Consider the following 15,800-nt stretch of genomic DNA (forward strand, 5'->3'; position numbering starts at 1 on the left):
ACGATCTATATACCCTCAACTTCATACAAACTCCTAATTCTGCATAGAAGAATCAAGATCTAAAATGCTTCACAACTCTCTGATGTAGTTTTACATATACACCGAACAAAGAGCGTGGTAACAGAGGCCACAGGTCCCTCACAAGAGAACTCAATAGGTGGTGACTCAAAGGTGAGTCAGTGTTAACCGATATCCTATGCACCAGAGAGACAAAGTATCAAATGAGAGGAGTCGCTCAGCGAACCAAAGTAATCCTCTTGACCACGTCTTGATAAATCTCGTATGTTTTTGTGTTCATCACAACTCACAAAGTGAGGGTCCCTTACCACAGCCTGTGATGAATAAAATTGAAATCCTCAGCTCTCACAAAGCTGGGGGGGAAAAAAAAAAGGCAGAACCATGAGAAGAACTGTCCTCAAATTCAAATCCCCACTCCTCTCTGCCAGCTGCCCCAACACACACTTTAGAGTAAGAAAATATAAAAATTACTATTTTGTTGGTTTCTAGCATGCCTATAAATTATATAATGCCTTCACATACATCTGTGATTCTCATGATTCATAACAACATACGGCACTGTAAGTCTTAGTTTATAGATGAAGAAATTAAGGATGAGGAAGTTCAAGTGGCTTTCTGTGATCGGTCGGTGATCACAATGGTACAATCATAACTGCAACAGATCCACTCAAATCTGTGCTCCTTACGACACCAAGATGTAAATACTATAGATCAAATGAAAATGTATGTTTGAAATGTTCATTAAAGCTGACTCAGGAAGCGAGGCAACAGAGGTTCCTCCTTTATAAACGGTAAAAATAAACACATTTGAGATTATATCAGCAGTTCTCAAATACCTGGTTCACAGGACCCCTACACATTTTAAAAATTATTAAGGACTCCAAAGACCCATTGTTTATGTGGGTTATATAGACATCTACCACGTTAGAAATTAAAAATAACACTTTTAAACATAAGAATACACAAGCTCACATTCCATCAACTGTCTGGCTGATGATGTCCTCACACATCATATGACTCTTGGAAAACACCACTGTACCTTGTAAGAGAATGGCACTGAAAAAGGCAAACAGCATTTCTGTATTACCATGAGAATCGTTTTGACATGGTAGACTCCTTCTGTGAGGGTCGTGGAGATCCAAAGCGGTCCTCAAACCACACTTTGAAAACCACTCACTGAGTGGGGCGCCTGGGTGGCTCAGTCAGTTATGAGTCCAACTCTTGGTTTCAGCTCAGCTCATGATCTCACGGTTCGTGAGCTCAAACCCATGTTGGGCTCCTTCACTGTCAGCTCAGAGCTTGCTTGGGATTCACTCTCTCTCCCTTTCTTTCTGCCCCTCACCAGCTCACACTCTCATCTCTCTCTCAAATAAAGAAATGCACTTAAGAAAAGAAAAAAGAAAACTACAGAGTTAAAAAGTTAACAGAAAAAGTTAACAGCTATCATGGCAATTCTTCTTCAATTCTAAGTTCTAACCTGTTATCTTACTTTAAGTACACTGTTTCTCACTACTGGATTAAAAAAAAATTTAAGGATGGAGTGTTTTATTTATTCCCTCCTACCACTAATTCTCTTTGCAATGTATAGTGCCCTGGACAGAGATGGCACCAAACATTTATGGGGTAAATTGAATCTCTTCTAAACTCCAGTGGATAGAGGAAGAGAAAACATCTTAAAGCAAAATTATCACCTCCCTACTATGATAAAGACATGAAAAATGAAGTATATAATACAGAGGTCAGATCTTCTTAAGCCAGTTAGATGCATCAAACAGACAAAAACTCCATTCAAGACATGGAGGAAAAGATCTAAACGAGAAACGAGGAGAAAGTTAATGCTTTAAGGTTATAACTGTCCACCTTTCTCCTAAGTTTTCTCTATCCAAATAAAAGTAGCAAAGCATATTCTGAAGTATAAATGGTTTTAATATTATCTGTATCTCTGCTTCTCTTACCTGAGGTTGGAACTTATTAAATATTTCTTTAACTTAGTAAATATTTTTAAGAAGATTTGTACCTGTATATTTGAGAGAAATCCAAACATGAGGACTCTGCAGAAATAACAGATAAGTGAATAATAACGCCACCTCATAATTACATAATTTTTTCTAAAAATTTTAAAAACTTTAATTTTCATTCAGTCTTAAAAATAACAAGTTGCAAGACTTACCCAAGGATACACTAAATCAACAAATCAACAGTAATTTCAGAAATACAAAAGTAATTCCCAGTCATCTAATCCTACTGTTTCAGGGCAAAGAGGCTAAGCTACTTTCCGGAGAAACCGTAAGAGCACAGAGTATCCCCAAGACACTTCAACCGTTAACAGCACAGACTCTGGTCTAATAAATGCTGTTGACTAGCATGATTCTCAGAATAATGGAGTCCAAATCCTAAATTGATAGCATCAAGAATTCCAAACATTTTGAATAACTTACTCAAATATTTTAAATAAATAGTTTACTAAAAAATGGCTTAAAGTTTAGATAAATTGTATTCATGGGCTTTATTACAGACTAACACTGTCAGGAATTTTCTCCTTATACCTCACTAATTTCAAAATACCGGAACTAAATTCAATCTGTACTATCTGCCACTCCAGTATTAGTAAATGCAGGACACATAGTTTGCTACAAACATTTCAATTCTTCCTATGTCAACAGTTTGCAATTGAGTCCTGACTAAAACCCAAAGTTAAATACTGAGAACTAATAACCTTTCCAAATATTAGAATAGACCAAACATCACCTGTCCTAAATCTTACAGATTATACTTAATGGTAAGAACAAAATAAGGCTTTTAGTGCATTATAAAAATGATTATCATACAGTGAAATTGGCTATAATAGAATGGCTCTTACTTCAGCCACAGCAAGTTTCACAGAACTAAAAGCTCTGAATTATTTACTTGCTTGACCAAATAACTAAGGTAGCAGAGACTGTGTAGTCAGCAACCACAATCATCCTTAGTGATGAGTATGAGCATAATCCAGTACTCATGAAAGACTATTGCGTGAAAAGGAGAGTAAGCACATAACACAAACACCAGAGGCACTATTTAGTAGATATTGATGCCTAAATGAAATAGCCGTATCTAAGAACAGAACACAGTTGTTTTTCAAATATAGATTCTTATAGCCAGCTACTAAATAAAAGTATGTCATTATCACTATTTAAGATTTTACAGCAAAAATCGCTTACAATTGCAGATTATACAGGAAGGATGTGGGAGCTGATCCTATGAGAAATGGCTTCTAAACATCTGAGGTCACAAATACCCGTTTCACTGGCATGTACCTTGCCAGTGAACCAAGTACGCATATAGGTACTTAATACAAAGGAAAATACCCAATCAAAACATTTTTATTGTGCCAATCATAGTATTCTTGTTTTTAAGTGCATGCCAACAAGAACTAATTATGCTGGGCAGTGGGCCATTTTCTAGCCCTTTTCTCAAAGATATGCAAACCAAAGCACAGACATCTCAATACTCTACTCACCATATCATCACCTCCATTCTCCAGACAATACACGAAGAATTCATGGGCATAAATACCCAATGTACTGATTAAAGAAGAAAGAAATACATGTTCTAAAGCAGTCTGCTGGTTTCATGAAAAAATTATGCACCAGACCAGCGAAAATCAGTTGTTTTTCTTTATCAGTCCAAGGAAAGGATCATCTACAGTTTATCTATACTGACCTTTCCTAAGAATACGAAATTGAAAGCCACAGCTTCTGGAGGGTCAGAGAAGGTTGCAAACACATGCAGGTTTTGTTTTTGTTTGCGTGTGGAAATAGAGCTGATGCCCATAAGGTGCCCAACAGACCTTAACTCAGAACTGTGAACCGCTGGAGATTTTCATCAGCATTATTTGTGTGTATGTGTTGTGTGATGTAGTATGGTGTGGGGGTGTGTGTGTGTGTGTGTGTGTGTGTGTGTGCGCGCGCGCGCAAAGGGAGGAGGTGCTCCTCTTCGATACTGAGTTTACAATCAGAATTTAGGTTACAAACTAGCAGTCTAACTGTGTTTATAATGACAACCTTACACCATTTTTTAAAAAAAGGTTAAAATGTTTTGTACATCTGTTTATGAAATTCAAAGGATACAGAATTCTTTAGACTGAACTCAAAACTCCAGCACTTCAGTTACATAGCTGAGGTCACTTTGTGAAAATCTATCAAGCATACTCTCAGGATCTGGGCAATTTCTATCTACACACACACACACACACACACACGTCAGTAAGTTCGTACACACACAAAAAAGTTCTGCATTTAAAGGGCTAACGTGCTTTTTTCTATAGGATGGTGAAAAGACGATATTTAGGCAGGGACAAGAAACATGATGTTGCGAGCTCTTCGGCTGTCTGTGGGAAAAACATTCCTGAAGAAAAACCAGGAAGGCCCTTGTGATGGGCGCATGCTTGGAGTGTGAGGACAGACAGGAGGCCAGAACAGACTAAGGGAAAGAAGAGTTATAGAAGATAAGGTCAGAGCTGGAGACATGGCCAGGAGTGAAGTAAAGCGGTGAATGAGTTAGACCCACACATACCTTTGAAAGGGGAAACTTGTTTAATGTGTCACCTAGCAAATATCTGACATATCTCTAGTAAAATGTCTGACAGATATAGGATAATCAATAAACGTGTATTCACTTAGTTACTAAACCAAAGATACGGAAGTTTATTCAGTAGGTGTCCTATATGTGACATTTAGTATCTCCAATTAGATAGATACTATTTGTTTCCATTTTACAGATATGAAAACTGAAACCAGGGAAGAGAAAGCCCTTTGTTCAAGGGTTCTTGTTTGGGAGAGTGAAGTCAGGTACATATTATCCCCAAAGCTCTATGGACTGAAACAGACAACTAAGTACTTCTCTATGGCCTCAGCCCAAAAGAATAAAATAATTCCATAGTAGTGGCAGTCTCTACTTAGCACCTGCATTTCTACTCATCTGAAGGTAAGTAATTAACACCTATACCTCCTTCTTCCCTACTACAACTACAATAAGTATGTGGTTTTATCCGAGTCTTAGCAGTTTGGCAAGAAAACATTTTCAAACTAAACTTCTGTAAAACTTCTACTAATAACTAGGTAGTTGCTTTATGACTCTCCAGTGAAGTATGATGTGCTCTGATGCCATGCCAAAAGTGCTCGTAGGTCCTAGGACTCCAGAAACAGAACAAAGGGATTTAACTGCACTTGTTTCCTGGTGACATTGTTCTGAGAAAATGGAGAATACGACAGGAAGAAATGTAAGGGCAATATTTAACTTCTAAACATGGTATTGAGTGGTAGAAACTCTAACTTGAAATGTCAGATATTCTTACTGAACAACTGATTCAAAAAGGCTCAGCCTGCTGTATGGAATTTTACTAAGAGGAGAAAAAAAAAAAGAGACTGGTTACACTTTCTTGAATAGAGGTTTTTTAGGAATGTCTGAGCCATATGAATCCTGTATACCTTCTAAGAAGGCCAACAAAATTATTAAAGTGCTTAATATTTAAGCACATTAGTTTTAGTTATACTTACAGCAACAAAGTTGTACCCGTCCGTCTGTACTTACTACTCAACCTGGAGTCTAAGGCCTCCAGGCAGGTTTGGAGGGGACTATAAATTTCATGAAATTAAACAAAAATCTGTGTATACATTTTTCTGCAGAGACCCACAGTTCTTATTAGCTTTCCAAAAAGATAAAACCCTCAAAAAAAGGCTTAAAAGTACTTTTCAACATATATGTACATCTGCTCCTTTTCTGTAGACATTTAAAGCATAGCTTTTGTCCTGTTTTTTAGTTTCTTTTTTTTTTAAGAGTTTAGAGCAAACTTTTTTTTATAAAGAGCCAGATAGTTTATATTCTAGAATCTGTGGGTGCATATGGTCTGTTTCACGTTGTTCTCTGAACAACTTTAAATGTAAAGTTTAGAATGTAAAAACCATTCTTAACTCATGGGCCTAATACCAGCTTGTTTTAGAGATCTCTGCCGAAACAACACAGCACGGGCTTTGGGAGTCCAGACTTTTTTTTCTTTTTTCTTCTCTTTCCTGAGGATTTCAAGAAAGTCACTAACCCCTCTTAACTCTCAAGTTTCCACATCGTTAAAAATGAGACACTCAACTCTCCCGTAAAGTAGTTTTAAATATTAAGTGAGGCAGCAAGTATGTTGAACCGCCCACACAATGCCTGGCGTATAGTTTAGGAAACTGATTTTATGATTCTTGCCCCTGCCTCATATGACAATCATTAGTAGTACTTGTAAGTCAATATGAAGTGCTGATCAGCAGGCATGCTCCTCCCATACAATCTACTTTATAATGATCTGTTTTGGCTATTTCCAGGAACAAACTGGAGTTTTCCTGGACAACCAGCAAACCTGCACGTTACTGATGAGAATCTAACAGTCTCCTTGTCATTACTCTTCTCCCTTCAATGTGTGAATCAAATTTCTAGAGCAAAGATTTATCAATACATTATTTTCCATCTAAATAGCTATAAATGCCCAGATCATAATAATTCAAAGAAGCTTAAGAAAACCCAACTTGCAAGAAGTAAAACCAGCATTAGCTGAAGTGTACTTAGGTGTACCAGGGACCCTAAGGTTACAAAATACTGCACAGCCCCAAGTCATCAGCAGAGATACTGATCTCCTCTTCCTATTCGTCACAAAACTGAAGGTTTCAAATACATCCAAAATGCCATTATGTTGAGCTTCCATTGCTCTTTGTTTTCTCCAGAAAGACTAACCAGCTAACTATGTTATAACCATTTTTATCCTTCACCATACCTATCACAACACTAGCTAGGTATGACAGTCTTCAGGAAACAGTTATTGAAAATAAGTATTTTAATTTTTTTAATGTTTATATAGTTAAAAAAAAGTTTTTTAATGTTTATTCATTTTTGAGAGAGCACAAGTGGGGGTGGGGCAGAGAGAGAGGGAGACAGAATCCAGAGCAGGCTCCAAGCTGTCAGCACAGAGCCTGACGCGGGGCTTGAACCCACGAACCATGAGATCATGACCTGAGCCAAAGTCGGATGCTTAACCAACTGAGCCACCCGGGCGCCCCAGTGTTTATTTATTTTTTGTGGGGGGGGAGGGAGGGAGGGGCATAGAGGGAGGGAGACACAGAATCCAAAGCTGACTCCAGGTTCTGAGCTGTCAGCACAGAGCACCACGCAGGGCTCGAACTCATGGACCACGAGATCATGACCTGAGCTGAAGTCACACACTTAACCTACTGAGCAACCTACTGAGCAGGCATCCCTGAAAATAAGTATTTTAGAAATGATTTTATTTATCTAAGACAATAGTCCTTCAATTCTATTTATATAAAAATATTCATCTGAACAGCAATAAAAGAAAAAGCACAACAATTAAAAAATTAGCTACTACATCATTATTCCAGAACAGCTAGAGTGATACAATAATGTCCTTGTCTGTACTTTCCCCAAGAATCAAAGGCTGTATTCCTGCTAATTGTTATTAAGTAAAACTATGATTCCTATAATCACTAAGGATTTTAGAGGCTATTTTCAAGTATTTTCTAGCCTAAGACACCTTTTAAAAGTTGTCCATATAGAGAAAGAGTATGAAAGAGAAAGCGAATAAATATAGGACATTACACCTTACAAATGATTTTGACAGCTTTCAGTGAATTTACTTTGAAAAATTTTAAGACATAACTGAAAGCCATGTTTACTCCAAATAATCAGTAAAATGAAAATGCTATAATTAACAATCAGAGTAAATGTTTTTCTTCATCATCTCAGAAGACAAAAGAGAAAGGAATTCAATTACAAACCACATTACAGAGTATGAGGCTTTTCAGACCAAGCCTAATTTAGTCCTCTGAAATTAATGGTATATTTAGAGAAGATATAGGTAAATATCAACATGCTAAAAAGCTCTACCTAACTAAACACACCCGGTCTTTTGGTCTCTAGTCTATAGGAATATTTGAAAAATTTCCACAAATACAGAGCAGAATGCTTTTCAGGAGTAAAAGAACAGAACAGTTAGGACAAAAACAGTCAGGTTCAGAAGACATTCTATGAACTTGAAGAGTGAAGTTTTCTCCCAAATAACTGTTCCATATGCATTCGTTGAATTCAAATCTCATTAAGTAGATATCCCCTTATTTGTCAATCAGAGAAGTATATGCTGACATAGTTAACGACTTATTTCACACTAAAGCAAAAAGCCACCAAACTTCAGTGAAAAGCAGCCACTATGTACTTACTATCACTGTACTGCAGAAACGGAAAATGTTTCATGAAATTTTTAAAAAATTTCTGGTAGAATGATTTTTTTAATTCAACATATCAATACTTTTTGTAAAATAAAATTGCTTAATGCAAGGCCTTTGAAAGATAATAATGCTTAAAGAAGGGTAAAAATCATCACCTTTTACTATCGAGCTATTAACTCTGCCCATTTTCACTGATTATGAACAGCACTGCTCCCTTTAGGGACGGTCTCAAATGCATACAATGCCGGGCCAGACAAGTACCATTAGCAAGTAGGCGGGGACTAAAACCTAAGCCTAAGAACTTCCTGCAGCTGCTACTAGACCTCCCTCTCCATCCTGTTATTGCTAGAAGGAATGCAGGCCATTCCTTCCAACGTTTCCTAAGAGAAGCCAGAATTCCATTTTTATTTTGATTTTGATTCAATGTTTATTTATTTTTGAGAGCGGGGAGGGACAGAGAGAGGGAGAGAGAGGGAGTCAGAGGATCCGAAGCTGGCTGTGCTGGCAGCAGAGAGCCCAACATGGGGCTCGAACTCATGACTTGGGCCAAAGTTGGAAGCTTAACCAACGGAGCCACCCAGGTGCCCCCAAGATCTCCCGTTTTTAGATACTGGCAATTAAGAAACAAAAAAATACAGTGAGGTCGAATAAAAAGTACCTGCAACCTGAATCTGGCCTTTCTGCATGCAACCAGTGCTAAGACACAGCAATAACAGTCTAGGAACAAAAACATCGTGAAGAATCTCAAGCATGTGACTCCCAAATTCTAAACTCCCCCAGACTATTACTCAGATTGCACACTGAAGGTGGATTCTCCATGTAGTCAAAAATATTAGTGGTAATCTTTCTCTCCTGAAGACTAATTTTTGGACTAATTTTTTAAAAAGTACTACTTTAATTTACTATTTTAAAGTGTACATTTTAGGAAAAAATGAACATTTGAGGGAAATGAATTTAGAATTGTATCAGTAAAACTAGAATTATAATATGTAGAAACTGTATACATGTTACAACTCATTTCTTAAAAAGTGTTATAATGTTTAACAAACTGTGTTAGTTGGGTAAAATGAAGTGTTAATCATAGCAATCCTTAGAAAGCAACCATTTGAACTTTGAATCTCTAGATTGAGACGTCAGGAACTGGCATCCCTGATGGGCCACCTTCACTTCAGCAACATGAAATGGAAAAACAAATAAAGGAGGGGAGAAGTGACTATAATGTTAATCGTCAAGGATGAATATCATATAACTGCCAAAGGATCCTAAGACCCATACAATTTTCTTTACCGCTTTAGCTCTAAGTAGATTAGACGGCTCTAAAGGATAAAATAGACCTTCTATTTGGAAACAAAACAGATTAAACATTTAAATGGATTAAAATAGAAATACTATGTATGGTAGCACCCAAAGATTTAAACTTTCAAGGATCTGCTCTCAAATGTCCAATTTAAGAGGGGTGCCTGGGTGGCTCAGTCAGTGTCTGACTCTTGATTTCGGCCCAGGTCATGATCACCAGGAGCCTGCTTGGGATTCTCACTGTCCCTCTTTGTTTGCCCCACCAGCATGTGCACGCATTGTCTCTCTCTCTCTCTCTCTCTCTCTCAAAAGTAAACTTACAAAAAAAATTCCAATTTAAGAAAAAAACTCTGTAGTTACACTCTTCTCAGAGTTCTCAGTTAATTTGTAAATGTACTTCCACATGTCATATTGATAGCACACTTAAAAAAACACAAAACACAAAACCTTGAGAACAAGATGACAGAGTTGAAGGAAAAAAGGCAGCTCTGGCTTTATCAGGGCTGGATTTCCCTACAGGACAGCGGTGTGACCTTAAGCAAGTTTAACTACTTTGAGCACCACTCCCTCATCCATATAAAAGGGTAAACACTAGCTACTTTAATTCTCGTTATGAGAATTGTGATACATCTTAAATGTGTTTTAATTCATTCTCTTAACTGAAATTTGAATCCGTTCCACAACCTCAGTAGTTTAAAATACTTCTGGCAGAAGAGCTACACAGACAAGAGAACTTAACACTTTCTGAAGCAGCCCTTTTCATCCTCACACTTCTATTATTTTCTTTTACTAAACTAAAATCAGCTGCCTTGTTACTTCAAACCCCAGCCCCCACCGATCACATTCTAGTTAAGTCATAGTACGTACGGCTAATTCAGTTCTCATTAAACTTTAAGCTCCACCAGGGTTGAGGCTGCTCAGTATTGAAGCCCTGACACTAAACAATAATAAGCACATAGTAGGTGTACGACGAATATTTGCAGTGCGAGATTTGTTCTGTGCAGTAGTTACTGACTGACCACTGAAATGCCTTCTGATATAAAGAGCACAAACGTGTACATTTCTAGAGGTGATCATTTAATGTGTAAGGTTTAAAACTGGAACTGTCATATATAACCAAACACATGCTATGTTTTTAAAAAATCCCGTAAGATACAGTAAATGAAAGCAATTTTGCTGTACCTTAGATGGTGATTCTATTCAATGATACAGATGATAAAGTGTCTTCTAAAGCAATAACCCTACTAATGTCTCCATAATGCTATTCATAATTTCCCTGAGATTTAACTGCATTGCAAGTCTACATTAAAAAAAAAACAAAAATCAAAACCTCAAAATGATATCCAACCTTACTGCCACTGGCTAATCTGCACACAACCCCAAATCATAACTGAGCCAAATTTTATTATCGGAAAGTTACCCCAAAACCATCAGAGTTGAAGTTGAGACAGAATACCAAAATCTGTGACTTTTTCTTAAGACTTTCTTAGCAACACACTGCTATAAATAAACATCTCACTGGCTAAACACTAGAACTCATTTATAATTTAGTCACTTACATTCCAGAGTTAAAGAGTCGGTTTCATAAAGTATGTTCTACTTCACAGAATAGGAAATCAAACACAGTGAACATCCAGTTCGCCACCCTCTGCAAATCTATGGAAATACTTCCATTACAAAGTAAATTTCTCCTGCCAGTCAACAGTTTTAAGCTGTCACTCTGTGCCACAAGCCTAAACAAAACATAATTAGTGAGGTGTATCTGCCACATACACAAGTCAATAATCCGTATCAAACTGAAACATAAAGTATCTCTGGATTCCCTGGGTCGCTGTTACTTGACATCTTGGAAGAAAATCAGTGAACCAGAAATATGCAACTTCCACTAAAAGGCCCTAGGTAAGGCAAGTACCAGATGGACATAGTTTTATAAGAAAGGACAAAATCCAAGAGTCAAACATTTTAATGAACAGAAAAGCAGAGGACAGAAAGTGAGATAAAAAAAATTCAGCTGATTCAGAATTGCCATGTATGACCCTTTCCGCTCCAACAAACTAGACCCAAGTAGATGAATCCCCTGTCCCTACAAAACGCCTTGCCCATTTAATCAGAACAGGATACTACGTACAATTAAGCCACCAGATGCAGGAGAGTTTCAAAAAGTTAAAATCACTATCACTAAAATTCCTTTTGCAGGGTGATCTGGGTACTGTTTGAGAAACTTGCACCCGGAATTGCCGTAAGAGGCGCAGGGTCTAGGTCTGCGTTAGGGAACCCACCGCAAAGGGGCAGAAGGCATTAACACCACATCTGCGGCGAATCACGCTACGTACTGGGTCCCAACTGGCTTTCGAGTCGCTGCGGGAAAAGTAATCCTTTACAGCAGATACCACACCTCTGCCCTGAAAGTTGCCAAAGCGCCATTGCAAAAGTGGCCTGCAGTTGCCAAATGTGACAGCCTCCGGCTATCGGCACGCTTCTCTTGCCTGTACTTTGTGTCCAGGAACAGTTTCTCAACGTGGCCAAGGTGATGCTGCAAAACTGCCTCGATGCAGCAGCCATGCAGCAGCCACAAAAGGAACAGCTTCTCCACAGTCCCAAAGCCGCCTCCTGGGGATCAGGGGGGCTGCCCTTCCACTTTCAATACGCTGCTTCTGCCCACGCCGTCAGCACCCCGAGCGCCCACGGACACGCGGAAAGGGTTCTGGCTCACATTCCTGCACTCTGGGAGCAAGCGAGGCGCACCCTACTCGCCTTCCTCTAGGGTCCCGTCCTGCCAGGCTCGGGGAGCTCCCCGGAAAAGCAGGAGCTGGGGATGAGCCCTTGCCCTTGCCCTTCCCACGCAGGCGGCAGCCTCCCGCCCAGGCCCGGATTCCCGGCAGCCAGGCATCCCCCCCTACCCCCCCCCCCCCACGTGCCTGCGGGGCGTCCTTCCCCCACCCCCTCCCTCCCACCTGATCTTGTAACTCGGCAGAGTGTGCTTGCGCTTGATGATCTTCTTGAGCTGGTTGACGATGATGGAGGTGAGCTGGGGCATGGGCCGCCCTTCAAACTGGGAGCGCACCTCGAAGTCGATCAGCGGGTCCTCCACGAAGGAGAAGAACCAGTGGGTGAAGGGCACGCGAGTGAAGACGAAGCGCAGCCTCCCCACCACTCGGGACAGCTTGACGAACAGGTAGGCCGACTTGCCGAAGACCAAGTCCACGTCGATGGCCAGGTGGAAGCCGCCGTTGTACTCCACCTCCGCCTCGAAGGCCAGCTCCTCCGGGGAGGTGGCGGGCAGCGCCTCCCCCTCGGGGCCGTCCGGCTCTCCGCCGGCCGAGGGCACCACCGGCCGGAGGAGCCGGATGGTCTTGATGAAGGGCACGGTCTCGCCCAGGAACACGTCCCGCAGGCTCAGCCCCTCCAGCAGGCGCCCGGCCGTCTTGGTCTGCAGCAGCTCCTCGAACTCCACCTTGATCTTCTTGGTGACCCAGCGGCGGGCCAGCGCGGTGTCCCGCAGCTCCCGGAACAGGAACAGGATGGTGGCGTTGAGGAAGTAGCAGGTCTCCCGCGTCGGCGGGGCGGGGGTCTCGGGGGCCGGGGTCGCGCCGCCCTCGGGGGGCCCGCCGGAGGGCTCCTCGGCCCCGCCGCCGCCGCCATAAAGGTACTCCCTCAGGGACAGGCCCGGCACCGGCTTGATGTAGCGGAAGCCGTCGCCCGCGCGGGCCGCCTCGTCCGGCGGCGGCTCGGGCTGCTTGCGGTACAGCAGCAAGAACTGGGTGAGGAGCGTGAGGAAGGAGCCCAGCACGGCCGACGCCAGAATCATGAGCAGCAGCCCCATCCCGGCACCGCCTCCGCCCGGGCCGCCCGGGCCCCCGCTCCCGCGCCCACAGCGCCGCTCTCTTCACGTCGCCGCCCCCGCTGCCTCCATCTTGAGGACATCGGGCGGCGGGGTCGGCGCGAGCGGCTCCCCGGGCCTCGTCCGGCGGCTCCGGTCGGCGCGGTGCGGCGCCCGAGCCTGTGGCGGCCCGCGACTCCTCAAACGCTCCCGGAGGCGGCTGCTGTGGCGGCGGCGGCGGCCGCGGCGGCGGCGGGACGGAGGGGGCGGCGCGGCACTCCCTCCGGCCCGCGCTCATTGGCCGAACGGCGCGTGTCGTCAGGAGCGTGCTCGCTCCCGGCGGTGTCGCCCGGCAGCCGGCGCCCGGGCGCGCGTGCTCGGGTCCCTCTTCACCTCCCGGGCGCCCTTCCAGCCCCGCCCCCCACGCCAACATTCCATTCCTCCTCGAGCCACGTGGCTGTCACTTCTGGAGCCGCGGACGGGATCCGGGGGGGATGCCTGGGGCCACCCGTTGAAGGATGAGGAGGCCGGGCGTAGGTGGCGTGGCGTGTTCTTGATCTCCGTCCTCCCGATGAGCCCCTCCCCCGCTCTTTGGCCGCGGTCCCTGCCTGTTACCTCTGCTGCAGTGTGGTTCTTCCACTCGCGCCCCTGAGAGATGGGCTGGCGGCGGCTTTCCCTGCAGGGCAGCGCCGCAGAGGATCTGAGCTGGCCGTTCGGAGACCTCCCGAGCCGAGCAGAAGAAGACTGAACTGCTTCAGAGCCCGCCGTCGCTGACCGTCAATGCGACCAGCGGACGCTCTGCGTCTGCGAAGGGTGGGCCTGGGAAGGAGGGAAGGAGAAAAAACGGCGTAAGATGCAAACTAACTTTGCCGGCAAGGTGGATGTTCGAGATTCAAATGAGAACGAAGTAAAAGAGCCGGGACGAGCAGGGATGATGAATGAGAGGAGTTTGCCGGATGATCGGAAGACGAATAGTGGCTCACTGTCAAACTCTTGCAGTGTGTTAAGCCCTAGTGCGTTTTACCGCATTTAGCCCTTCCAAGAGGAAGTTATTGTTAGCCCCCATCCATTTTACAGACGCAAACACTGGCACAGAGAGGCAAAGAAAGTTGCTTAGGGTCACGCAGTAGAGGCTGTTTGCCTAAAATTAATTCCTAACCCCCCGGGTCACCGTGACCACCAAATTGCTACTAGAGTTGTAAGGGGGTTTGCTGGTTCCCTGGTGCACAGAAAGGGGGAGGTGGGGAGGAGGGGCAGGAAAGACTTGGAATTTTGCACAAGGTAGCACCTTGACCAAAGCCATAGAGTTAATGAAGCCAGGTGACCCGGAACAGTATCACTCCCTATGTCCTCTGGCTGCTTGGTCCTTACATCGTAAATGCTTCTGTGGCTCCAGCCACGTGGATACCACAACAGTTCTACCCCCTAGTCCTACAGGGGTCAGATATGCCATACCTGAAAGTCAGGAAGACTCTGGGTGGCCCTAAGGGCCAGGGCACAGCCTCTCTCTAGCCCTGGAAGATCTCCAGCCTAGTGACTGTCTTGGATCTGGGTGATTCTAGAACAAAACCAGAGTTGCACCCCATCTTGACCCAGCCAGAGCAGCTACCGAACTCCAGGCCTAGCTTACTTAGTCATGCCCAGGTGTGAGACCAGCAGGGCTCTTTTACTGGGAGAATGGAAGACAGGTGCTGCTGGTTGAAGCCAGGCTTAAACCCCATATTCCACATCCTATGGAAGTCCGAAGCCCTGCCAGGATTTCTGGGAACTCGGGCGACTTTTTTTCTCGTGGTCACCTTTGACTCCTGGCCTCTGCTTCTGCACTGCCGTCTCAGTTCTGCATGGTTTCAACTCAAATGGCAAGTGTGGGCCCTTCCTCAGTTTCAACTAAAAACCCTATTCAGAACCCACGCCCTGTTGTAAGAACGTCACAGAAGCTGGCGGTGGGGTTGGAGCAAAGGAGTAGCTCATATACGTTAACTGAGATCCAGAATTCTCCAACTGTGTCGTGACCCATTCTGCCTCTTAAAGTATTCCTTGGCCGCCTCCACCAAGAGGAGTCGGTGATCCTTCTAGGAGTGAGTGAGTCTACAGTGTCGCACTCCATCGCACCGGCTCCTCCCTCTTCTCCCCTCCTCCTACCTCCTCCTCGCTCCTTAGATTACCTCTGGGAATCCTGAACCTTCTCAAACCATCACAGAGTCACTGGGTTCCCCAGCAAAACTTGTCCCCTGAGGCGTACGCTCCAAACCCACAAAGGAGTGAGCTCAGCACACCTTTTGGGGAGATAAGCTTCTCCCCTTTAAAAATGGCTGGGGCGCCTGGGTGGCACAGTCGGTTGGGCGTCCGACTTCAGCCAGGTCACGATCTCGCGGTCCGTGAGTTCGAACCCCGAGTCAGGCTCTGGGCTG

General features: G+C 43.6%; 1 protein-coding gene across 1 annotated transcript in view; it reads right to left on the reverse strand.

Moving 5' to 3' along the window:
- PDZD8 (PDZ domain containing 8) overlaps positions 1 to 13,562 on the reverse strand; it is a 72,011-nt gene extending 58,449 nt beyond the window's left edge. The window contains exon 1 of the mRNA XM_042909318.1: positions 12,524 to 13,562. Within this exon, the coding sequence (XP_042765252.1) occupies positions 12,524 to 13,392 (869 nt within the window). The 5' untranslated portion in view covers positions 13,393 to 13,562. The remainder of the gene's footprint in view (positions 1 to 12,523) is intronic.
- Between the last annotated feature and the right edge of the window lie 2,238 nt (positions 13,563 to 15,800).

This window comes from Panthera leo, chromosome D2 (assembly GCF_018350215.1).
Source record: "Panthera leo isolate Ple1 chromosome D2, P.leo_Ple1_pat1.1, whole genome shotgun sequence".
Classification (NCBI taxonomy): Eukaryota; Metazoa; Chordata; class Mammalia; order Carnivora; family Felidae; genus Panthera; species Panthera leo.